Source organism: Crinia signifera, chromosome 1 (assembly GCF_055691185.1).
Source record: "Crinia signifera chromosome 1, ASM5569118v1, whole genome shotgun sequence".
NCBI classification, from domain to species: Eukaryota; Metazoa; Chordata; class Amphibia; order Anura; family Myobatrachidae; genus Crinia; species Crinia signifera.
This window is the reverse complement of record NC_139217.1, coordinates 266,835,000-266,860,198: the sequence shown is the minus strand read 5'-3', so window position 1 is coordinate 266,860,198 and position 25,199 is coordinate 266,835,000. Positions and strand designations below refer to the sequence as shown.

The following is a 25,199-nucleotide window of genomic DNA, read 5'->3' as shown; positions in this document are numbered from 1 at the left end:
TAACCTCCAATCCAAACTTTTTCCATAAGAAGTGGATATCTGTTTTCCTGGCACATGAGAATATAATGTAGGTTAAACATTATATCGTAAACAATGTACATGAATTACAAGGGATCTAAAAATGAATGAAATAAAAGATAGTGTGGGCAGCATGGGTGCGACAGTGCTTAGCAATACTGCCTCACAGCATTGATGTTTTGGGTTTCATTCTAACCAAGAATTGTACGTTCTCCCTGGGTATGCATGGGTATACATATGGTAGGTGATATAGATTCCAATCTCTAAACATGTGAATGACTCAGAATGTGTGCGCTGTATAAATGACTTCATAAACTCTGTGTAAATCTTCTTGTGTTGGTGTTCATTTGTCATTAGTCACTAAGTCGGATATTATATTGACTGTTGTGTGTTTGAACTGTTACAGAAAGTCCTCCCTCCCGATTCTATGAAACCAGAGGCAAAGAGGCTCTTGGAAAGATTGCTTAAGTGGGGTCAAAGGAATGGCTTAAACCTTTCTGCTGAGATACAAGAGGTAAGGTTTATATCTGTTCTGTGTGGGACATTTATAAGCACTGGCCAGTTACACTCTATTAAAGTTTAAAAAATTCAAGCTGGTTGGTTGCTAAGGGCACCACCGCCCTTTTTTTCCGGTCTCTTGTAAACTAATCATCATATTACCTAATGTATTCTCTCTGCCTGTGATACTTGTTTCCCTCCTTTCATCTGTTTTTTCCATGCAGTATAGTCTCTTCTAAGGGCTTTTGTGTGTATGTTCATATGTGGGATTCGGTATGAAATCCCGACGGTCAAAATCCCGACATTTAAAATCCCGACAAGGTCAAAATACCAACATATAGAATGCACATGTGAAACAGTCAACATGACTTTGTGTCGACAGGTCGCGAGGTCGACATGGGTTTTTTCACCGTTTTTTTTACCCGAATATCAACATGGACACAGTTGGAAGTGAATATCAGCCCCTCGCATCGCTCACTATGCCTCGGGCGCGGTGCTTCGCTGAGCTCGGCACACTATTTTATTCTCCCACCACGTCCTAGTGGATGGTAGGGCAGGAAATACCGCCTGTCGGCACATGTCGGGTCAAAAAACAGTGAAAAAACCAATGCCGACCTGTCATGTTGACTGTTTCACCTGTACATTCTATATGTCGGTATTTTGACCATGTCAGGATTTTAAAAGTCGGGATTTTGTCCTTGTCTGTATTTTGACTGCATCCCCATATGTGACCCTAGCATTAATGGGTGTGGATTACTTGGTCACCAGCAAGTTGTTAGACAGTCATTTGGTCGACACCATCAGGTAGACATGCATTTAGGTTGACATGGTTGTAGGTTGACACAAGGTTAGGTTGACAGGGGTAAGGTCGACATGGTCATTTTGTCGACATGGGTAAGGTCGACATGGTCATTTTGTCGACATGGGTAAGGTCGACATGGTCATTAAGTCAACAGTGAAAAAGTCGACTTTAAAAAAAAAATTACCCTTATGTCCTAGTGGATGGTAGGGCATGAAATAACACCTGTCGGCGCATGTTGTGTCGACATGGACACCGAGCCGTACAACCACGTCCCCTCACATGCTACGCTCGGCACACTATTTTATTCTCCCACCACGCCATAGTAGATGGTAGGGCATGAAATACTGCCTGTCGGCTAAAAAAAAGTAAAAAAAAAAACATATCGACCTATCTGCATGTCGACCTAGTGGTGTCAACCTAATGCTTGTCGACCTACTTGGTGGTGACCCAATGACCGTATCCCGCATTAGTAGGGTGTAACCTGGGACACCATATATTGCTTTTTTTCCCCTTATTGTTAGTGGTGTGGGGTTACCACTTCTGGTGTACCCACCATAGGCTGCCAGGTGCACCAACTGATTTTTTTTCTTTCTGTTTATGCTGTAAAAAAACAGGTATGCAACTCCACTGATTTAAATTAAGGGTTGATCATTGTTATACTAAAAGGACAATCTGACCTCTATATTTCCTATAACTACAAATTACAGCAGCAGTACGTGTGCAATTAAGAGGTCACAGTAACGATAGAAGAGAAAAAGTGAATCAGTTAGGTGGGATGCACTCCTGTTCCACAAACTTAAAAAGAAGTTCTACCTATGAATAGGTGTATATTTTATTAAATCTCGTTTTTTTGTTTTTTGTATTTTTAGAGTTCTTTATTGAACTAGCAGGTCATCATTCTGTGTTGGTGTTGTATTATACAGTAAACAGTAATGTGAGACCTTTCAGATAAGTAGCGAAAATATTAAAAAAAGAGTTTATAGATATAAAGAGAAAAAGAAATATTAAAGATTAAAAATCACTCTGTGAATAGAGTAGCTAAATGTGATCTAAGTTACTGCTTAGACTTGGTATTGATGCTAGTAACTGTATCAGTTGCCTAAAGTGTTTTTGTGAGTAATATTCTCACTGTCTATTGAGAGAGTTGTCTGATGTGTCGTCAGAGTGCTCTGGGTCTGTATCCCTCTGTCCACAGCGGGTAATCCTACAGTTGTTTTATAGCAATTCACCAATGTGTTGCTGTCATGTATGTGTGCTTTCTTGTATTATTAAGCCACTATGTGTTGAATACACAACCACTCGGGCATACAATAATCAGAGGCGTCCACACACGGTAATCCTGATATTGGATCTGCCCTGGCACTGCTTAGTGCATAATATACATGTTGGTTGTCACATATATGAGTTATCTGGCGTCCACATGAGACAATCTCGTAGTGGGATCACCTGAACTCTGGGTTGTGCGTTATATGCAGTTTATATAACACAAATACACATGTGTAGCTATAGGATTGTGTGATTAATGCCTGAGGGATCTACCCTGGTACTGAGTTATGCACAATACACATAAGGGTTGTCACACACATAAATTGCCTTCTGTCCACATTCGGCAGTCTTGTGATAAATCACCTAGACACTGGGTTCTGCGCTCTGCATAATTTATGTCCAATTGATGCAAGTGTGGGCACAGGGCCGTCAGTGGCCTCTATGTTTTATTGCATTCAATCCGTTGTTCTGGTATTACCATGGAATAATCATGCACAGATAACCTGGTGTACACATGAGGCAATCCCGTGATTGGATCACTTAGGTACTGGGTAATGTGCTGCAATTAAGAGGTCAGCAATTTAAATGTGCCAATATGCTACATGAACGCAGCACTGATCCTTTCATTAAGCTGAGCAAGCACAGCCAGCGCATTAAGTCGGGATGCGGTCATTGGTCTACAGCAGGGCTGGGCAACACCGGCCCTCCAGATGTTGATGAACTACACATCCCAGCATGCCTTGCATCAGTTTCAGCATGGCCACGTAGCAAAACTAATGCAAAGCATCCTGGGATGTGTAGTTCACTAACATTTGGAGGGCCGGTGTTGCCCAGCCCTGGTCGACACCATAAGGTCAACATGGTTCTAGGTCCAAAGGTCATTAGTTCGATAGGTCATTAGTTTGACAGTGTCTAGGTCGACAGTGAAAAGGTCGACATGGGGTTTTTCACTGTTTTTTGAGCCGACATATGGCGAAAGACGTAATTTCATGCCCTACTAGCCACTAGGGCAGTGGTTCCCAACCCTGGTCCTCAAGTACCCCCAAAAGTGCATGTTTTGCAGGTCTCCACACAGAATCACAAGTGCTATAATTAGCTCCACCTGTGGATCTTTTCAAATGTGCCTGAATAATGAGTGCACCTGCCAGGTGACCTGGAAAACGTTGGGGGTACTTGAGGACCAGGGTTGGGAACCACTGCACTAGGTCGTGGTGGGAGAATAAAATAGTGTGCCGAGCATACCGAGGCACTGTGTCTGAAGCATAGCGAGCGATGCACTTTAAACGGTGTCCATGTCGACCGTGTCTACATTCGGGTCCTAAAACAGTGAAAAACCCCATGTTAACCTTTTGATGTTGACCGAGACATTGTCACAATAATGACCTTTCAACCTTTTCCCATGTTGACCTTTTCCCATATCGACCTAATGACTGTCCACCATCATGCTGTAGACCAAATGATCCCAACCCATTAAGACTACATGTTAGCTACTTTAGTAGCACATTGTACACGCATATAGCAATAATAACTTTCTGCCCAAGAATACAATGTTGCAAAGCATCACACTATTCATGAGATCCGTTCCTAATACACAACAGAGGCACACTATACAGTGTATATATTTAATGGAGATATTTATCTTAACCCTGTATCACTTGTATTGTCCCATGACTGCTTAACTTCAGGGTACAAAGCTATTAGCTCTGATTTGTTCCACAGTAGCCTGCACGTTCTTTTGTTTTGAAGTGGCTCGTGAGTCATGTGAATCTCATATGAAGGTAGACTCTTTGACATCAGAACAAATTAGATACCCTGCACGTATTCAAATTTATTGGATAAGATGCTTAATAATATTACTATACAAAGGAGATTGATTCTGGCACAATGGAATCCCCACACCGATACTCCAGGTATAAAGATCCAACGTAATTTTATTATAGGTGCCCATACATGGTGCGATGCAAAACGCACGTGTTGCGATGCAGCCCATAACGGGTGCGATCATTGAACCGTGTATGGGCACCTTAAGGCATTAGCGAAATGTACACAAATGGCCCAACAGCAGTTTTAACTGCACACAGCAGGCCCTTGAGGAAGACGCTTGTGCATTTCTCTCGTGCCTTAACAAAATGATGTTGGATCTTTATACCTGGAGTACGGTGAGTGTTATTACTTGCTCATACTTGTATCTACTAAACCAGGCATGACCAAACTATGATCCTCCAGCTGTTGTGAAATGACAAGTCCCATCATGCCTTGCCACAGTTTTGCTATTAGGGAATGCTAAAACTATGGCAAGGCATGCTGGGATGTGTAGTTTCACAACAGCTGGAGGCCACAGTTTGGCCATAAATCATCATTGTTTATTTATTTCAGAAAATTAAGAGCATCAAGAAAAAGATTAGCACACTGTCCATTGACTTCAACAAGAATTTAAATGAAGTGACCACATTTTTATCTTTCTCCAGAGAAGAGCTAAGTGAGTTTTGAGTGCTTGGACAATAAAAGCATGTCTTTATTCTTGCAGAGGGTTTCAAGCTAGCACATTTATATACATTCTGGGCCTAATTCAGAGAGGTATGCAAACAGGATTCTTTATGTACATCACCCATGGTATGAGATCTGCGCATGAACAAATCTCGTTCTGTGAGATGACATAGTTACTATCTACTGCCATGGTGCCAGCCAGCAAGGCCATGTCGACATGTATTCTGGGTGTGCTGAGGCCTTTGGCAGCTACTCTGGCCATCCTGAGTAGCCTGACTGAAAACAGATGACCTATGTTCATGCAGATGATTCTAATTTGCATCTTCGGATGCAGCAGCAGATCACAGAACCATGCAGTAGGTGTCATTCTACTGCAGAAGCGGTGCCCAGAGTTGCATATTGTAGCACAGCCACTGCTTAAAAAGAAGCATCAGCTGGGTTACGGTGTCCACCCCTGTATCATGCCTGTTGTGAGACATATGCAGGAGATAATGTTGCTTTGCAGGAGATAATGTTGCGTTGTATTACAGGATTGTGAACTGACCTCAATTACTTTCTTATTTCAGTGTTTGGTACTTGTGTATTAGCCAGGCACCCGGTACGTAGTTAGCGTAGCAGCGCTCTCAGAATCAGCGTAGTGTTTACGCGGCCAGCATAGTTAGCGTAGTCCGTGTCAGAATCAGCGTAGTGTTCCCGCATAGCGTACTCAGTCAGAATTAGTATAGTGTTGCCGCTGCCAGACAGTCAGTGTCCCTGTCATAGGTGAAGTGACAGTGTAATGGCTGCAGAACCTGATCTTTTCTCCTTTTATTATTAAAAAAAATCCAGTTAACACATGTTGTCATTACTGTCTCAGATGTATGATACGGCAGGTGTGAATGTGTGCCTGAAACACCCCCACTATCCACACCAGCCCGAAGCGTGGTGAGCGGATGCGTTACGCGTCCTCCCAACCTGTTGTTAACCCCACTATCCACGTCGGCGTGGAGTTGATTTTATAAAGTATGGCGAGCCTCCGAGCCCAAAGCGTGGAGAGCGGACGCGGATTACTTCACATGTGTTCCGCGTCCCCTCGCGGGGCTCTCTGTGCTCGCCACGCTTCGGACTCGGTGGCTCGCTGTGCTCGCCACACTTTCTAAAATCAACTCCACGCCACCGTGGATAGTGGGGGTATGAACTGGTCGGGAGGACGCGTAACGCGTCCCCTCGCGGGGCTCACTGCGCTCGCCACTCTTCGGGCTAGCGTGGATAGTGGGGGTTTGAAAATGCCTCCGTTATTGTTCATAGGACGCACTTGTGCCCGCATACCCCCTGTATGCATGAAGCGTTAGTTACTGAGACGCACTCAGACAGCTGAAGCACCTCTCCGCCGGCGCCCGCATGATCCCCTCTCTGCCGGCGTCTGTCAGCGCAGGGGATCTGGCGGTTAATGGAGCTGTGTGAGAGGAGCTCACTAGGCTTGGCATGGGCGCCGGGGACAGAGCAGGGCTGCCGTGGAGTCACTACACTAACTACGCTAAGCAACCGTTGGACTATGCTGACAGCGTAGCTTAGCCTACGCCTGCGTACTTATGCTAATTCGGCGCCCATCTAATACACAAGTACCCAATGTTTTTAAAATTGTAATCACCTTGTAAAGGATTTCCTCTTTAAAATAAAATGTCCATGATCACCCTGCATCCCACAGATTTTGGTAATACCATTACATCATGCCCTCTCTTTTAACTCTTTCACTAGGTACAAGATACAGCAATAGACATTGGCGCATATCCTATTAGTTGTGAAACTTTGGCTGTAAAAATTAATGCAGCTTTTGCAATAAATTTTTCAATAACGTAATTATGCATTCTCCCAATTGCTGCTCAATCCAATAGGAAAAAAGATTGTTGTAAAATGTTGGCTAACAAACTTGCACAGGAAATAATAATAAAAAAAAACAAATTGTAACCTCTTGTACCGTAAAATGAGGACCTATTTGGTGTAACTATATTGATGTCTATTACTATTCCATAGAAAAAATATTTAGTGCTATTATAACTCTTTACAATGGCTGATTTCATTTTTTTTTTCTTTTTTTAAAGATGAAAACTTCCAAAGGATTTCCCAGAGTTTGCGCATGCTCTAAAATCACAAAACAAAAGCTGCAGTAATTCCTGTAGAAATTATCATTGCTGAATTTATCTCAGGAAATTGTACTGTAATGTACTACGTTGTTTTACACGTCTAGACCTTATGGTGTACACACGCGGTGAGATCCCCTTGCTATTCGACTTGATTCGAGTGCTATGCAATCTTTGCTATCTCTGTACTTTTTCCATACAATCCATACAATCTGCATTAGATTTGCACTATATAGTCATTGCTGCCCTGTCTATCTGGGTTTCGATTTGGGCTATCACGGGACAGCGCAAGCTAAAAAACCTGTGCGATCTGCATGCGATTTTGACTATATAGTCAAAATCTAATGTCAAATCTCACCGTGTGTACACAGCATTACTTAAACATTAATTGTTGTGATTTGGGTTGCAGTGGGCCTTCCAGATGACTTCCTAAACTCCCTGGAGAAAACAGAATCAGGAGAGCTAAAGGTCACTTTAAAGTATCCCCACTACTTCCCACTCATGAAGAAGTGTTCTGTTCCTGAGACAAGGCAGAAGCTAGAGTTAGCTTTCAACTCCCGCTGCAAAGAGGTTTGAGATCATACTTGTTGCTTAGACTTTAGTCCAGTGGTTCCCAAACTTTTTGAATCACGGCACCCTAGCATATCAGATTTTATCATGGCTCCCCTAGCAATAAAATATTTTATTGATGAATTTGAAATAAGAGATTAAATTAAGCAAATGGTGCCTCTTTTTGTCATTTTTAGGTTAAGTTATGTGCTGGCGTACATGTGTGCTTCTGATTATTCACATGTTTTAAGATTGGCAGCCACTAACACTTGATTTGGCCATCACTGTAAACCCCATCAATTTTTTTAATTGGTCCTGGACCACCAACCTGAGGCACCCCTGGAAGTGTCTCGCGACACCCCATAGTGCCACGGCAACACAGTGTGGGAACCACTGCTGTAGTCTAAAATCCACCAACATAGCCTTTCTAATTTTGATGCGGTCTGTTTTAGGACAATGACCATATCTTACGGGAACTTGTGAAACTTAGGGAAGAAAAGACTCTCTTGCTTGGATTTGAAACGCATGCTGATTTTGTCTTGGAGATGAACATGGCGAAGAACAGCAAGACCGTGAAAAGTTTCTTAGGCAAGTGTGTGTTTTTCTTAATAAATTGAAGACCGCACAGTTTCCTCCTGTAGTAAATGCTTATATTTGTGTTGCACAGTTCATAAAAGATAAATATTTACACTCACCCTCCTGTAGACAGAATAGTGGAAGAACGGCACTCCAGGTATAAAGATCCAGCGTAATTTTATTAAGGCATGAGAGAAATGTACATACATGGCCCAACAGCCGTTTCAACTACACACAGCAGTCTTCCTAAGCGGCCCTTGTGTACAGTTGAAACGGCTGTTGGGCCTTGTGTACATATCTCTCATGCCTTAATAAAATTACATTTGATCTTTATACCTGGAGTGCCGGTTCTTCCACTATTCTGTCTGCAGGAGATATATTGAAGTAAACACACTGAGGTTCCTATTGCACCAAGCATTTAAGAGTATCACATATGGATATTCTTTGAGATTAATTATCACTAGGTGTTTGTGATTTAAACTATATTTAGAAAATTGTTTTAAATCTGTGTTTTATCAGATGAATTATCCCAAAAGCTGAAGCCCCTTGGTGAGAAGGAGAGAGCAGTCATTTTAGAACTAAAAAAAAAGGAATGTGAGAAGAGGGGACTTGATTTTGATGGGCAGATTAATGCGTGGGACATGAGGTACTACATGAACCAAGTGGAGGAAACCACGTACAGTGTGGACCAGAACATTCTCAAGGAATATTTTCCTATGGAAGTAGTGACCGCCGGGCTGCTAGATATTTACCAGGAGCTGCTGGGCCTGACATTTGAGCTAGAGAAAGGTGCTCCAGTGTGGCATGAGGATGTGTCTATGTTCTCTGTAAGAGATGCAAGGACAGGACAGCTGGTTGGAAAGTTCTACCTTGACTTATTTCCTCGGTAAGCCATAAAAAAAAAAAAATTCATATTTTTGTGATCCACTGTTTTTTTGTTGGACACGTCTTAGAATAAAGAGACTAACGGGGGTGTTCAGTCAGGTGTTGCATCCCTTGTAAATCCACAAAATTGCTGCAAATTCATCTGGTTTTGATGAACTTGCGGACATTTTTGCCCATGCCGATTTACCCCCCAAAAAAGGGCGAAAATGTACTAAAAGGCATGTGAAACTGCCCGTGATGGAATACTGATAGGCCAGTCGCTGACTTATTTTTTTTTTGCCTTTTGATCTCATCCTTAGGGAAGGAAAATATTCCCATGCGGCTTGCTTTGGGTTACAGCCTGGGTGTCTACTACCTGATGGTGCCAGACAGATATCTGTGGCTGCCATGGTTGCCAACTTCACTAAACCCACTCAGGATGCCCCATCCCTTCTGCAGCATGATGAAGTGGAGACGTATTTTCATGAATTTGGTCATGTAATGCATCAGCTCTGTGCGGAGGTAGGTGTCACCAGGTACATATTGTGAAATGTAAATGTATACACTTTGGGCCAAATATAATAGGGTGAGAGTTTCAGAAAGTGAGAGATTTTTGGAGAGTTTTCCCATGTTTTTTAAAGCAGCAATCAACTACATGGCAAAATCAACCTGTTTTTGCAGTGTAATTGATTGCTGTTTTAAAAAAAAGGGGAACACTCTCCCAAAATCTCTCACTTTCTGAAACTCTCACCCTATTACATTTGGCCCATCGTGTTTACTGTAGCTTTAAAATCATATATGTTCCACAGGCAGACTTTGCAATGTTCAGTGGAACGCAGGTGGAGAGAGACTTTGTTGAAGCTCCTTCACAGATGTTGGAAAATTGGGTATGGGAGAGAGAATCTTTGCAGCGAATGTCAAAACATTATAAAACTGGCAGGCCCATTCCGGAGGATACGGTGGAGAAGCTCATAAAATCTCGTCTTGCAAACACAGGTATGATGTATTTACATTATTAGCCTACAGTATTGGTTTATCTGATCAGTGTTTTGTTTATTATGAGCTCACTTATCATTATTATTATTATAATTTTATTATTATTATTATATTTTTTTTCTTAATTTTTTTTTCTTGACCACTTTCTTCTGCCCCAAAATCTGTCTCTCAGTATTTACATACTATTTTCACACACTAATAGTATTCCTTCATAAATGCATAAACGCCGAAAAAGTATGATGGGGGGGGGGGGGGGGGCGCCGAAAAAGTTTGGCGGGGGGGGGGGGGCGCAAATTATATAGTTACGCCACTGATGTCGACAAAAGTAATCGGACACTGACAGCAAATAGATCAGTTAGATGTTATTGATGTCAGTGCTTTGTAGGTCTGCCAGGTGCATTGGTTACGGCAGACACCCTTGTAGGCAGAAAAGATTGCCCAGATGGGTAAATCAAGCGCAGTTTTGGTATATATATACAAAATGGGTTGAATCTATATAGAGGTATAACTCCAATCCACAGCTTAGGTGCTGCTCCCAAAAAAGACTAATGAGTCTTTCTGGCGACGCAAAATATAACAAAAATGAAGAGAGCGCAATGTGTTGATCTTTGTTATTACTAGAGACAGGATTATATGCAACATAAAAAGCTTGAAATATGCATGCAAATATGCATGAAAAATGCTTAAAATATGCATGAAAAGTGTTAACATATGCTACATTAAATAATAAAAAAAGTACTTTTTAACTTATTTATTTAAAAATCAGCGTACAATTAGTTGCAAATAAACCTCAAAAATAGGCCCACAGCATCTGCAGATGTCTAGTGCTGTACACAGGATTTCTTTTCTTCCTGGCTGCTACAGCATAGTGCAGCGTCCAAAGCTCTTCTTGCATCAACTACATGGACCCTCATCTCCAGCACCGATGGATCAAATGTCAACATAGCGTGTGAGGGCGGCGCAGTGTAAGGCTTTCTCCCTGCGCAGCATACTCACTGTGACACGGCATTTCCTCCGCGCCGCGTGATTTCACAACCCTTCCGCCCGCCTCCTCTGCTGCAGAAGTCTGTCTCTTGGTGTAAAGTCCCAGGCCAGGGGCAGGCAAAGGTTCAGGAGCTTCGTAATGGCATCCGCCCCGACTGACTTTTATCAACATGGATTGGCAGCTAGAGCAGTGCCATCCAAAGTTCCCCACACTGCGCACATATTGCCCAAGCCTGCACACTCTACCACTACCTGGCAAGCAGCAGCAGCAGGGCAAAGCAGTGCTGTGACTCGCGGGTGGAAAGGTGGCGGGGCCTAAAATATGCACCATCACTAGATTTTAGATAAAATATGCAGTAACCAGTGAGAATGGGCAAAATATGCAAATGCATATGCAAATATGCAAATGCATATAATCCTGTCTCTAGTTATTACTTTTTACTTAATAGTTATTTTTAATACAGTAAATACACATTAAAATACAAAATTATAAAATACATACATATACACATTTAAAATAAATTAGAATTCCGACTAGCACCACTTAAGGCCCATTGGTTATAGTTGCCAACCATATGAAAAGTTCCCAAATAGGAATTGGTAAAGTAGATATCACTTTGAATTAAGGATATTGTGGTAAACCGGTTTATTTAGGAAGCAATGTTTATATGAGTATATATTACCGGCTGATGTTTTGATGATGAGGGCGGCAGAGATCAGATAGCTGCGTGTCCGCTACCACCGGTGTTGCTCCGATGGACTGGGAGCCGGTACCGGGAGCAGGCACTCCTGAAGCAGGTTTGTAGCTGGTCTGCTGACAACCAGCGTAGCCCCGATGTTGGGGGAGCCGGCGCTGGGAGCTGACACAGATGTACGGTGCTGTACCTCTCCGGGAGCAGGCAGTCTTAAGGCGGGTAATGTCCGGTCTGCTCACTACCAGCGTAGCCCCGAGATGGAGAGAGGCGGCGCTGGGAGCTGACACAGGATCAAGATGGTAATGACGCCCAGGTATCTGCGATGGAAGGAGCACCTCTTTATCTTTAGTATGACGCTTTGGATAGATCAGATGAGCGGTGGAGTAATTCAGTCCGGCTGGTTGGAAACTGGGCAGTAAATGGATAGTGGGAGTCAGAATGGTAAAGATAGAGTCTTGACACGTTTCTCTGTCTGTTAGTTCTGACGGTTTCCTCAGAAGATGATGACCCTTGTAGGCAAACTGTCCACAAGGTCCTGGACATCAGGAGGTGGTATGGTTTCTGCCCTAAGTACAGTGACCACCTTTGACATGGAAGAAGGGCAAGCCGGCCTAGAACGCACCTGTCACTCCAGTTCTTTAAAAAGGTTCTCAGTGGGGTTAAGATCTAGACCACAGGTCTTCAACCTGTGGCCCTCCAGATGTTGTAGAACTACATGTCCCAGCATGCCCTGACAGTTTTAGCATGCTCTTATAGGAAAAAATGTGGCAATGCATGTTGGAACATATAGTTTCACAACATCTAGAGGGCCATAGCTTGAAGACCCAGTCTATCCGCATTATTGGATTTTCGGTACTTGTGTATTATCACGGCGCCCACTACGGCATTTGCGTAGTGGGCTATTCACGGTAGTGAAATCGCATCGCATGCCATTATTGTATGGCATGCGATGCGATTTTCCTATATAATGTATTCACTGCTCTGTGTCAGTGAATCCATTATAAAAATAGGGTGCGATAAAAAATCGCATCGCATGCCATTATTGTATGGCATGGGGTGCGATAAAAAATCGCATTGCATGCCATTATTGTATACGGGGGGGGGGGGGGGGGGGGGTTGTGTGAATAAATAACATTATGGGGAAATTTACTAAAGGAATTTGTAAAAAAAATAGGTGTATTTGTATCCAGAAATACACTTATTTTTGACATTTACTATCCCGAAAATACGGCATTCATAGTCGTATTGATGTGCTATCAATACGAATATGAATTGCCGTATTTTCGGGATAGTAAATGTCAAAAATAAGTGTATTTCTGGATACAAATACACCTATTTTTTTACAAATTTCCCCCTATATGTCATTTAATGGTATAATACATTAAATGCCATTATAACTGTTTAAAATTGCATCGCATGCCATACCATAATGGCATGCGATTTTACTATGTTTGTCTTCGTAGTAAAATCGGGCGCTGTGATAATACACAAGTACCGTATTTTCTATATAACAATGCAGTGTCACCTTAGCAGCATGACATTGTCTTTCTGGTAAAAAAACATTCATCGTTTCAGTAGAACTGCCACAATGTGGAGAGAATAGTGTTATTGAGAACCTATCTATAATTATCATTGCTAATGTGACCATGCATTAGAACTAGTGGATCTGTACCACACCAGCTGATAGAGCCCCACAGCATAATGCCACCACCTCAATGCTATACTCATAGCATTAGCCAGCAGTGTCCCACTTTCCAGTTTGTGTGCTCTTTACACCATGCTGTACTTTTCTTTGTTAATGAGCCGCTGCTCGCCCATAATATTCAAGTGCGTAGGCCTCCCTAGTTTTTGTCGAAACAGACTCATTAGTGCCAACTTGTGTACAGTGCTACACATGCGGCTGAACGGGGGAGAAATTCAATGCTCGCACACCATCGAATGATTTTCCTCCTCTCCGGTAATAAGTCAGTGTAGACTGACTTTTTTATTCTGGCTGTTATCCCCTGATCTTGGGGCGGGCGCTAATGTCATGTGCCGTCAACCGCCCACCACGAGTAGGTGTGTTCGTAGGAGAACGCCCAGGGAGGGCTAGGCATTTCCCTGCCTAGCCCTCCCTTCCCAGTGTGAAACTCACCGAAGTCACTCCCAGGGTTTTTACATGAACATCGGAGATGGGAGACTAATTCGGACCCAAACAAATTCCCTGAGCTCAAGTACAGTGAAGTAGTCCTCCCTTCGTTCTGGGATCTCCTTTCAGATCTGTAGGTAAATGTGTGTTAGCGGGTATTCTACTGCACAAAGAAAAGCTGGAATTGAATAGTCTTGGATATAAAAGCCTGAGACTACCACCCTTTTCCCAGCTTTGTACATTGCTGCATGTAATTCAATTCACCCCTAAAGCTGCTTCAATACAAAAGTTGGACATTTCAGACAGGAAATTGTTCTGCTTTAAAATTGATTCTATTTTGTTAGCCCGTCATTTCATACTGAGGACAATTTATATGTGTACCTGTTTTTTATGATGTTGCTTGTGTTGCTCTTATTATACATGCAACAGACATTTCCTCCTTTGCAGGTAGGTTAGGAATCTACACTTAGGGCATAATTCAGTCCCGCTTGCTAAGCGCCTTAACTCCACTCATCCAACCGCCCCGTTCCCCTCTGCCACCAGATCCCCTTGGTAACGTTCTAGGGGACTAAGTCAGTTACAACTGCTGAGGTCATGTGAGACGTCAGCCGCCTGCCCCCAGCAGGCATTGACCCACCTGCGTTCCTAGGGGAATTCTTCTAAAATTCTGGGAGTCCCCCTGCTCTAGCCCCGTTTCCGCGCCCATCCCTCCCTCCTCGCAACGAATGGCCCGGCTAGTGCGTAACTTGCCGAAGCCGTTCCGTGCCTGGGTTTGCACATGCACAGAAATTTGCATGCACAAACCCAACATCGGGACTGGGGCCGAATTCTGTTTGCTACGAGTGATACTGAATCAGCCCCTTAATTCTGTGAAGTTGCAAGAGAATTCCTTTGTAAGTGAAGAATAAAGTTGCCATAATAAACACCAAAATGTTGGTGTGGTCCAGAACAACTTATCAGATTAGTTGCATTCTAGAATCTGCTATGGGCAGCACCACTACAGTCCTCGTTATATAAGCTTTAGTAATCTGCTGCCAATATTAAGAACTTTATGGTCCGCTTTGATAATATAGTATTGGGTAGAGTTTTTTTTTCATATATTTTTTGTTAAGGCTCCTAGGGAATTATGTTGTTGTTGTTTATCTATACCTTAACTTAACTCTTAAGCCTAGAAATAACTGGACAAACCTTAACTGAAATAAGACACGGACACCAACTGCGTAAGGTTAAAGGTCATGAATATTTATTTAAATGGTATGAACCCTATTTGTATAAGGGATGGCAAAGAAAGCACTTGAGACCAGCACCAGTTCCGGGTGTTGCCATGGTAACGACCGCAGCGTCCCAATCTAGCAACACCCCTTCACGTGGGGTACAGCCCGCGCTGTGACGGACATACCGCCCCCTTCTATTGCATGACGCGGACCTTCCAGGAAGTGTCCGACGCCCCCAGCCGGAGCATGGGGACTCGCCCGCCTTCTTGGCAAAGGGGGGGCAATACCGCACAGTGACCACCTGACACCCCACCTGACTGCTGGTCGAGAGCGCCTTCTCGCCGATTGGTTAAACTAAAACTATGGCATGCTAGCCGAATTTGGTGAAATGGCGTCAGGCCAGATAGCACAGAGGAAAAAGAGGGTAGGGAGGGTGGGAATCCAGACTCAAAGAGGCTCACTTCCTGGCTGCAATCCCAGATATACCCCTCTCTAAGCTGACGCCCCCCTGCACCCTGATTGGTAGTTCCACCTGCTACTCTCTGATATTACCCACGGCTATGCACTGCTGTTGTTGTTACACTACTTATGGACAACAAATTCCCAGTATCTTAAATTCCCTCTGACCTATGCGGCCCTCGCTCTATCTAAGGCTCCTAGGGAATTATGTTGTTGTTGTTTATCTATACCTTAACTTAACTCTTAAGCCTAGAAATAACTGGACAAACCTTAACTGAAATAAGACACGGACACCAACTGCGTAAGGTTAAAGGTCATGAATATTTATTTAAATGGTATGACCCCTATTTGTATAAGGGATGGCAAAGAAAGCACTTGAGACCAGCACCAGTTCCGGGTGTTGCCATGGTAACGACCGCAGCGTCCCAATCTAGCAACACCCCTTCACGTGGGGTACAGCCCGCGCTGTGACGGACATACCGCCCCCTTCTATTGCATGACGCGGACCTTCCAGGAAGTGTCCGACGCCCCCAGCCGGAGCATGGGGACTCGCCCGCCTTCTTGGCAAAGGGGGGGCAATACCGCACAGTGACCACCTGACACCCCACCTGACTGCTGGTCGAGAGCGCCTTCTCGCCACAGCCCGGGTTCCCAAGACCCCAGGGGTCGTCACCTGGAACCCGGCCCCGCCATCCAACAAATAGTTCCCCTACGCTAAACTACACTAAACTAGCAAAAATATTCTGCAGAAAAACTGCCATACCGGTGTCCGACAGATGGACCCCGTCAGGCCTGTACAAACCGGGGGACTCGGTTACTATGGAGGGGTGCCTGACCGCGGTGCCACCTATGGCGACAATGTGCCTGGTGACCGCGTGGTTCAACTTCCGCCTGGCCCATTTGATTGCCGCCACATTCCGGCACCCACGCCAGTTAACGCGTGGAATAACGTCAGACCAAACCAGTCTCAAACCCGGCCAGAGTTCTAACAGACGTGACAAATCTTTCTTGATCTTAACCGTCAAGTCGATGCCTGTCCTTCTAACCAAGTCATTGCCACCTAAGTGGATAACCAGCACATCGGGACGGCCCCACCTCCGGGCTTTGGCAGACACCAGGTCCCAAAAACCGTCCCACTGCAGGCCCCGAACCCCGAACCACCGTGTTTCTGAAGCCTTTGCTATGACGGGGGCCCCGGAGGCTAAAGGGTGCCTAGCTGCCCAAAAAATAAATGAGTGCCCTACGAACCAAACCCTACCCAGAGTCAATTCGGAGGGGAGAGGGGCTGAAAAAGAAGAAACCTAGAGGTTAACATCATGATATACTGTATACACAACAAAATACATTTTCTACGACCCAAGTGAAGGTGAAAAACTTAAAAAACCTCCTGTGGACTTTAGGGGGAAGCCAATTGAATTAGACCACCGTAGGAGGAAAAATTAAAAAATTCCCTTCACACCGTCGATTCCGGAACGCTAGCCTTCCAGAACCGATTGTAAACAATCGTTTTTGGGCCGGCGCAACAGGCGCTTACTCTACTACTTATCTAACTTATCTAACCTTACGTATTTCTTATAAGCGGAAGACTTCCACCTGCCAACCGCTTGAATAGCGGAAGGTGGAAGCCCTGCCGCCGCTGCGCAAGTGGCTGCTCCAATTCGGAAGGAATGTGTTCCGAAATCTTGCTCCCGCAGACCTAACTCAGCCAAACATCGCCGAAACACAGCCGAAAACTGGAATCGGGTCAGCGGTAGTCCATCCGCATGTGCTAGGAACTGCAAGGCAGCCCCCGGTCTGCGGGAGCTATATTCCCGACATAAGGAAACTGGACATGTAGCAGCGTTAGCCTGCGCTTTCAGGGTAACCCATTGGCCCCTGCCCAATTGGTCCGTTTTGGACCTCCTGAGTTTGCATAATACCTGTCCTCCTCGAGAGATTACGTCTTCCCCGAGGAGTCCAGTGAGGGCGTGCTTGCTAGGAGCCACCAGCTCACTGATGCGGAATGCGCCATAGAACGCAAATGCGAATGCAACCCTAAATAATGACGCCTCAAACTCGTTTTCTGCTACTGAGGCTAAACATCCTATCAGCTCCCCCAGCAAGTTCTCGTCTATGGGTTTGCGTGCATCCGGGGGCACCGGGGGCACTTTCGCCCAACCCTTCATGGCTTTTGATAGGACAAAGGACCTCGTGGGGTCTGGTTCTCCGCATAAGCGCGAATGAAAGGCGATGCCTGCCAAAGCCGCCGCCATAGCCGACTTTGACCTGCCTCGCCTATGATGACCCCAAACGAAAGCGAGTAACCGGTCGTTGACCGACTTACCGCTGGCTTCGGGGGAGCCCTGAAATGTCGACCAATCCTGCCAAGCAGCCCCATAAGCTCTGCGGGTGGAAGGGGCCAATGACAATAAAGCCAGGTCCGTCATGCCGGCTCTATGATCTGCCACACAGAAGGGGGACACTTAAGCCCCAGTGGTGAAGCTTTAGGGGCCAATTCCCTAAACCTACTAAACTGAAATCTAGAAAGAGCGTCCGCTATATTGTTATCCACCCCCGGGACATGCCTGGCTCTAAAATGAATGTTGTGCCGCAAGCAGAGTAACACCAAATGCCTTAGGAGGCGCAATGACTCTGGGGATGCCGCTCGCTGATTATTGATGGCATGCACAACCCCTAGGTTGTCACACCAGAACACTATGTGCTGGTTCGCTAATCGCGAGGCCCAGAGTTCTGCTGAGACTATGATCGGGAAAAGTTCAAGCAGCAGCAGGTTGACCGTGAAACCACGGTCAACCCACGACTGAGGCCACCTTGCGGCGCACCATTCCCCATTGAAATACGCCCCAAAGCCTGACGATCCCGCCGCGTCCGTGAACAACTGCAGCTCAACGTTGGAGGCGGGGTCCAAAGGCCAGATGAGTTCCCTATTGAAGTGTTCCAGGAATGTGGACCACACCAACAGGTCGTCCCTCATTTCCCTGCACAGCCTAACGGTGTGGTGGGGGTCCCTTACCCCTGCTGTGGCCCGTTCCAGCTTGCGGCAGAACACCCTACCCATGGGGATGACGCGGCATGCGAAGTTAAATGATCCAAGCAGAGACTGCAACTTGCGCAGCTGGACCCTCTTCTTCTGTCTGCATTCCTCTATGAGGGCGTGTAACTTAACCACTTTATCCTCAGGGAGTCTACAACAACCCGCTCCCGTATCTATCTCTATGCCCAGATATGACAGAACCGTGGTAGGGCCCTCTGTCTTATCTGCTGCAATGGGGACCCCTAGGGCCGCCATGATCTCCATGGCTGCCGCTAATATGTTCCCGCACGTGTCACGGTCTCCTGGCCCCATGAAGAGAAAATCGTCCAGGTAGTGCGCGACTCCTCTACAGCCTGTGTTGGTTTGGATGCACCAATGTAGGAAGGATCTGAATCTCTCAAAATAGGAGCAGGAGACCGAGCACCCCATGGGCAGGCACTTGTCTATGTATATCCCCCCGTCTAGCCGGAAACCCATGAACCTAAATGACTGGGGGTGCAATGGGAGAAGGCGGAAAGCTGACTCTATGTCTAGCTTAGCCATAAGGGCACCCCTGCCGCAATCCCGGACCATGACGAGAACCTCATCGAATAATTGATATCGCACACTGCAATAGCTTTCGGGGATGGCGTCGTTGATGGACGCCCCGTGGGGGTAAGACAAATGCTGAATCAGCCTGTATTTGCCGGGCGTTTTCTTGGGGACCACCCCCAAAGGGGAGAAACACATCCCCGGCAATGGCTCGGTCTGAAAAGGCCCCGCCATGCGGCCCAACTCTATTTCAGCTCTGACTTTAAGTCTTACCACCTCGGGGAAATCCCTCGCCGACTTGAGGTTCTTGTGGGACACTACTAACACTGATTCAGGGACAGGGAGGTGGAAACCGTGGGTAAAACCTAGGCCCAGAAACGATGCGTCGGCCCTGTTAGGATAACTGGCCAGGCGGCGCAACAGTTCCGGTACCACTATCGGGGAGGGGGCCTTATTTACTGCTAGTTCCAGCATCTGCCTGGTGCCCGGGTACTCTACAAGACTTGCCCGGGTGCCCTGCCCCGCAATGACGGCATTCATGGCGGAAGCGACATTTCGCGCCCCGTTCACATTTGCCGTCATTGAAAGCAAAGCACTTCCCTTTGCCGCCAGGTTTAGCCCCGGGTTTCCCCCCTGGAAAGGACTTCTTTGATGAGGACTCCGTGGAGGGCTGCCCCTTACCTATCACCTCCAACCATATCTCGACATGTTTGCACCCCATGGGCATGACTCTGGACCCGTCGTGATTAAGCCGAAACTTCTCGTCATATTCACGCCAGGCGTTAGCCTTGTAGGACATGAATGTCTCGTTGATTAAGAATAAGTAACGGATGACATTCATGTGTTCCTCGGGCCTGGTGCTGAGGTAGCACGAGGCGAACACCAGGAACCCCTTCAGCCAATTGTGAAAACTCTTAAAGGCGAGCTCACCATTGCCTGGGGCCTTTTTGGCTTTGTCCAGGTACTTCTTCATGTCCGAGGTGAGTGCGAACAGGTCAACGAACTTGCCCCTTTTTATCCTGTCCTTGACCCCCTTGCGTAAACCTCGGGACACGGCTGTGTTAGCGCAGTGCACCATGTCCCCGGAGGGGGGGGCCTCAGCTGTGGCGGTCTCCTTCCTGGGGTGCTTGGTGCCCTTGACCCTCTTTGCTACCGCGCGTGCCACTAATTTAGCCAGCTTACGCGGGCGCTTGGGGGAACCAGACCCATCACTACTGGCAGATGAGTGATAAGATGAAGAATCACACATAGAAGAACCAGTATGCTCACCACCCATGGATGTTTCGCCCTGCTCCACAGCGGCTGATGTTGACGGCTCTGTGTCGGCAGCCGCCGCTGACAGGCCCAATGCCTGGTGATCCCCTGAAGCAGAGCCGGCTGATTCCCCGCCTGTGGAGGCCGTTGGTGTGGGTGGTCGAGGTGGTGGGGCTGCTCTTCGGACAGACACGTTGACGGCATTGCGGGATGGCCCTCTAGGCACAGCGTCAGGACCAGCACTTGCGTCATGCTCTGGAGACAAAGGTACAATATTACTGGCTGAGCCGTAACGGGAAGCCTGCGCCTGGTTGTATCCCCCAAACTGCCCGCCCGAAAAGCTACTAGCGGATGAGACAGGGGGCTGGGTGGGTGCCACGTACTGTTGCTGCATTTGGGGGTGCCCTGCGCCCTGATAAACTTGCTGATGGCCGGTCGGCCATTGTGGAGCTGGTTGTGGGGGGTACCCCTGCCAGTAGGGGCCCGAAACCCCGGTTCCCAAACCACCTGTGCCCGGGAAATAGGGGAAACCCGGGGAGGGGCCCCAGGTTGGCTGCTGAGCAAACTGAGGCGGGGCGGGCTGGTAGCCTTGGCCCACGCCCACCGTTGGGGTAGCTCCGGGCCACGCCTGGGAAAATTGTCCCGGGGTAGTGTGGGGCTGGACATGACTAAGCCCGTGGGGCCCTGAAACGGGTGCCCCCTGCTGAATCTGATGGGGGCCCAGAAAACCCGCACCATAACCTGCCCCGGTGCCCATGCCGGGGTACCAAGGCTGTTGCTGTGGGTATGTTGGTGCCGTAGGAGGGGGATGGGCTGCGGCCTGTGCCCGCCCTGCGCCCCCTGGCTGCACCTGGATTACCATGGCCGCCATGGGAAAAACCCCTGGGGCTGTCCCCCTGCTGCCAGTGGCGGAGATCCCCCCACCCCTGGGAAATGAAATGACCTGGCCGGCCATGAGGGGAATGGGGCTGCTGGCTGGTCCGCCAGTGATGCGCTGGATGGGACTGCCCACAGGAGTGGATGCCCTCAGATTGCCTGGGAGGGAACCTGTGGGGGAGCCTGGCGTCTGGGTGGCGACTAGGCCCCGACCAGGTAAGCGGTGGCTGTATGGGCTGCCTAACGCTGATGATGATTCAGAGCCTCCGGCGGCGGGGGGGGTCCCCCACGCAGCCGCTGGGGTGGCGTCTGACGCCCTGCGTGTGCCGCTGCTGCCCGCTCCGTCGGCCGCGTGACTCGCGGCCTGGAGCAGGGACTCGGCGCCCGCTGTGCTGCCGCGGCCGCCGGGTGAGCCAGGCGCATGGCGCGCGTCAGCACCCGGCGGCAGCATGTACGCGCGCACTGGTGACCCTGTGCTGGGAGCTGAAGGCGCAGGCCCTGCTGAGTAGCGGGGACCTGCCGGCGTCCGCCCCCCGCGACGCTGCGGAGGATAGCGGGCGGGCGGCGTCCGCAAGCCAGCGAGGTGGGGGCGCTGAGCGGCGTGGGCGGCCAGACATGTTTGTAAGGTAAGGAAAAGTACTTAGCTTCGCTTCAAAGACTGTCTCCAGAGGAATCCAGACTCAAAGAGGCTCACTTCCTGGCTGCAATCCCAGATATACCCCTCTCTAAGCTGACGCCCCCCTGCACCCTGATTGGTAGTTCCACCTGCTACTCTCTGATATTACCCACGGCTATGCACTGCTGTTGTTGTTACACTACTTATGGACAACAAATTCCCAGTATCTTAAATTCCCTCTGACCTATGCGGCCCTCGCTCTATCTTATTGATGGAAATGTAATCACTTATACTGATAATATATGTTATGTTGATGTTATGTTGATGTTTTGTTTTGCAGGTCTTTTGAATTTTCGGCAGATAGTTCTGGCCAAAATCGACCAAGTCATACACACACAGAAAGATTTAGACCCTGTAGATGAATACAAAAAATTGTGCGGAGACATTCTTGGAGTCCCTGCAACACCCGGTGAGAGGATAAAACCGCTCTAAGGCAACAGCCCCATCTAACCACTAACCATCATCTCTTTACTGGATATGATTAAACCATCTCTTTTTCTACTTAGAATAAGACAGTCTCATGTATCATAATAGTATAGGCAGCCTGACTGATGTCTGTATTTCGAAAAACTGATATTTATTATCCGTATCTACGCTCTAAAGGCCCACATACACTAGTCCAACTTGACCTGAGGACAAGTCGGACCAATTTCCCTTCAGCTCCCCCAGCAGTTCCCCAGGAGAGCTACCTAACTATTTGGCACTTGATGTGCCATTTTTTTTACATGGGATAAATCGCATGTGATTTATCCAATGTTAAACTCTTGGGGAGCTGTGGGGGCAGAAGAGTTCAAAAAAACAAACAAACCCTGTGGTGTAGCGGAGGTGCGGGTCTGCGCTGATCGCCTGGGGGGGTGTGGGTGACGAGCATGCAGCGGCGGAGCGGGCAGTTTGCAGTGTCCGGGAAGCGCGGAGCTGACCTGCAGCAACCTCGACTCTGATAGGTTGAGAGAGAGAGCACTCTGAGCCAATCAACCGCTACTGCAGATCCGCTCAGCGCTTCCCGGACACTGTGCACTGCAGCGACGCTGCACGCCAGTGCAACCCAGACCCTACCGCTGCCCGCCCCTGCACATAAGTGTGTGCCAGCATTGCTTCACCGCTGGCACGCACCTACGGATCAGACCAACAAATCGCGGGTGCTAATAAGCACCCGCAATGTGCCGCTGATGGGTCCGATACGACAGATTAACCTGCAGCTGATTCAATCTGTAGGGTCCAACCCGATGCACACAGGACCGTGTATCCGGTCAAACACATTTGATTTGGGACGATTTCTTGGCCTGATCTATTGGGATCGGGTGAAATTGGCCCAAATCGGATCAGTGTATTGGGCACCTTTTAGAGTAGTCACTGATGTGATAGGTCTGCCTTTAAACCAGTATTAATATAATTACAGATGCAGAGTAATGCATATATGTTGAGGCAATAAGACTTTAGAATTCAGTTGTTGGGATGGTGCTACCACTAAGTGTGTTGTGTGGCTATGCTCCCCTCATTTTGTACATATCAATGGTGCGCCGTTAAACGTGCACTGGGCACATAGCTGTGGCAGTGGGAGAGTCACCCCTTAAGAGGCCCATGTCATTTGTACCCACGGAACCAACTTACTCACTTGGATTTGTGCAAGTATAAGATTATATATATCTCATGAAACAGGAAAGAAATATGCCAGCACTTGGTTATACCCATATCATACATGGAGGCAGATGTATTTAGCCTGATAAAGCAGAGATAAAGTGGAAGGAGATCACGCACCAGCCAATCAACCCCCAACAGTCATTGTACAAACATAGCTGATTGGCTGGTGCATTATCTCCTTTCACTTTATCTCCACCTTATCTCTTCATCAAGCTTAATACATCTGTCTCATGGTACAATCTGTGTGGCAAAATGTATGTGATATCGTCATTTCTACCTGTCTTGCCAACTACCATTCTGTTGTTCCAGGAACAAATATGCCTGCGACTTTTGGACATCTTGCTGGCGGATATGATGCCCAGTATTATGGGTATTTGTGGAGTGAGGTTTATTCTATGGACATGTTTTACACCCGCTTCAAACAGGAAGGGGTCATGAACCAAAAGGTAAGAATAGTAGTCTCAATCCAGTAAAGTTGATTTATTATATTTACCAGTACAATTGAAACCCAATATAATTATACTGCAGATCAGTGGTTCCTAAACCTTTTTTGAATCACTGCACCTTAGAGTATCAGAATTATTTTCACGGTCACCCTAGGATAAAAATTCTTACTGAGAAATGTAAAAAAAAATATTCATTTTAAATTGTGTTTATAGGTCATCCTTGGGTGGTTTGGGGCAGGACTCACTTCTGTTTCAGTATATGATAGGCAAAACCATTGCTGGCAGCTGCCAATCACAATGATTGTAAATAATTTGCAATGATCCTGGACCACCAACCCGAGGCTCCCCTGCAAGGGCCTGAGGCACCCTAGGGTGCCACGGCACAGTTTGGAAACAACAGCCTCAGGCAGTAGCAATATTTTAAGTGATTAATGATAGGCAGCATGGTTTGTGACCTTACTTGCTTAGGGCAGTATACATATTTTATTTTATTTATTTTTCTCATTTCCCTTCAGGTGGGCTTAGATTACAGAAATTGTATCCTGAAACCTGGAGGATCTTTGGACGCCAGTGATATGCTGCGTAACTTCCTGGGTCGTGACCCAAAACAGGAAGCATTCCTTCAGAGCAAAGGACTCACCAACTTGACCTGCTCTGTGCCTTCAGCCTGTTAATAAACCAGAGTATTGGCTATCCACCAGACCGAATGCCTTGGGCACATGAACTGTCATTTGTAACCGGTTTCATACACAACAAAACCTCAAAGTTGCTGTAAATTAATTATTCTGTCATCAGTATTTTAAGGTTCAAAATAAAAGAATTTTGATAATTTGTATAAGTCATATGAACACTATTAAAAAATATGTAGATATTTGGAAACCCTTCATGTAATGCTCACAGTTATCACTGGGGTTGTCTGAAACTACACAGACCATTTTAATTTCTCATAACTGAGAGAATGTAATAATCAAGATCTCTTCCTAAATAAATAAAATATCCAAGACCAATATACTACCTAATTTTTCTTTTGTATTTTGTATTAATGCTTCTGCAATCTGTCACTTTGAGCTCTCAAACTCCACCCC

General features: G+C 46.6%; 1 protein-coding gene across 1 annotated transcript; it reads left to right on the top strand.

Annotated features, from left to right (window-relative positions):
- Positions 1–243: 243 nt before the first annotated feature.
- On the top strand, positions 244–25,128 carry LOC146071729 (thimet oligopeptidase-like). Its single transcript, XM_083179457.1, has 11 exons — positions 244–258; positions 425–532; positions 4,961–5,063; positions 7,601–7,761; positions 8,193–8,328; positions 8,836–9,202; positions 9,501–9,702; positions 9,990–10,176; positions 22,308–22,436; positions 23,978–24,114; positions 24,630–25,128. The coding sequence occupies exons 1-11, from the start codon at positions 244–246 to the stop codon at positions 24,786–24,788; spliced, it is 1,704 nt and encodes a 567-aa protein (XP_083035583.1). The 3' UTR covers positions 24,789–25,128.
- Positions 25,129–25,199: the final 71 nt, after the last annotated feature.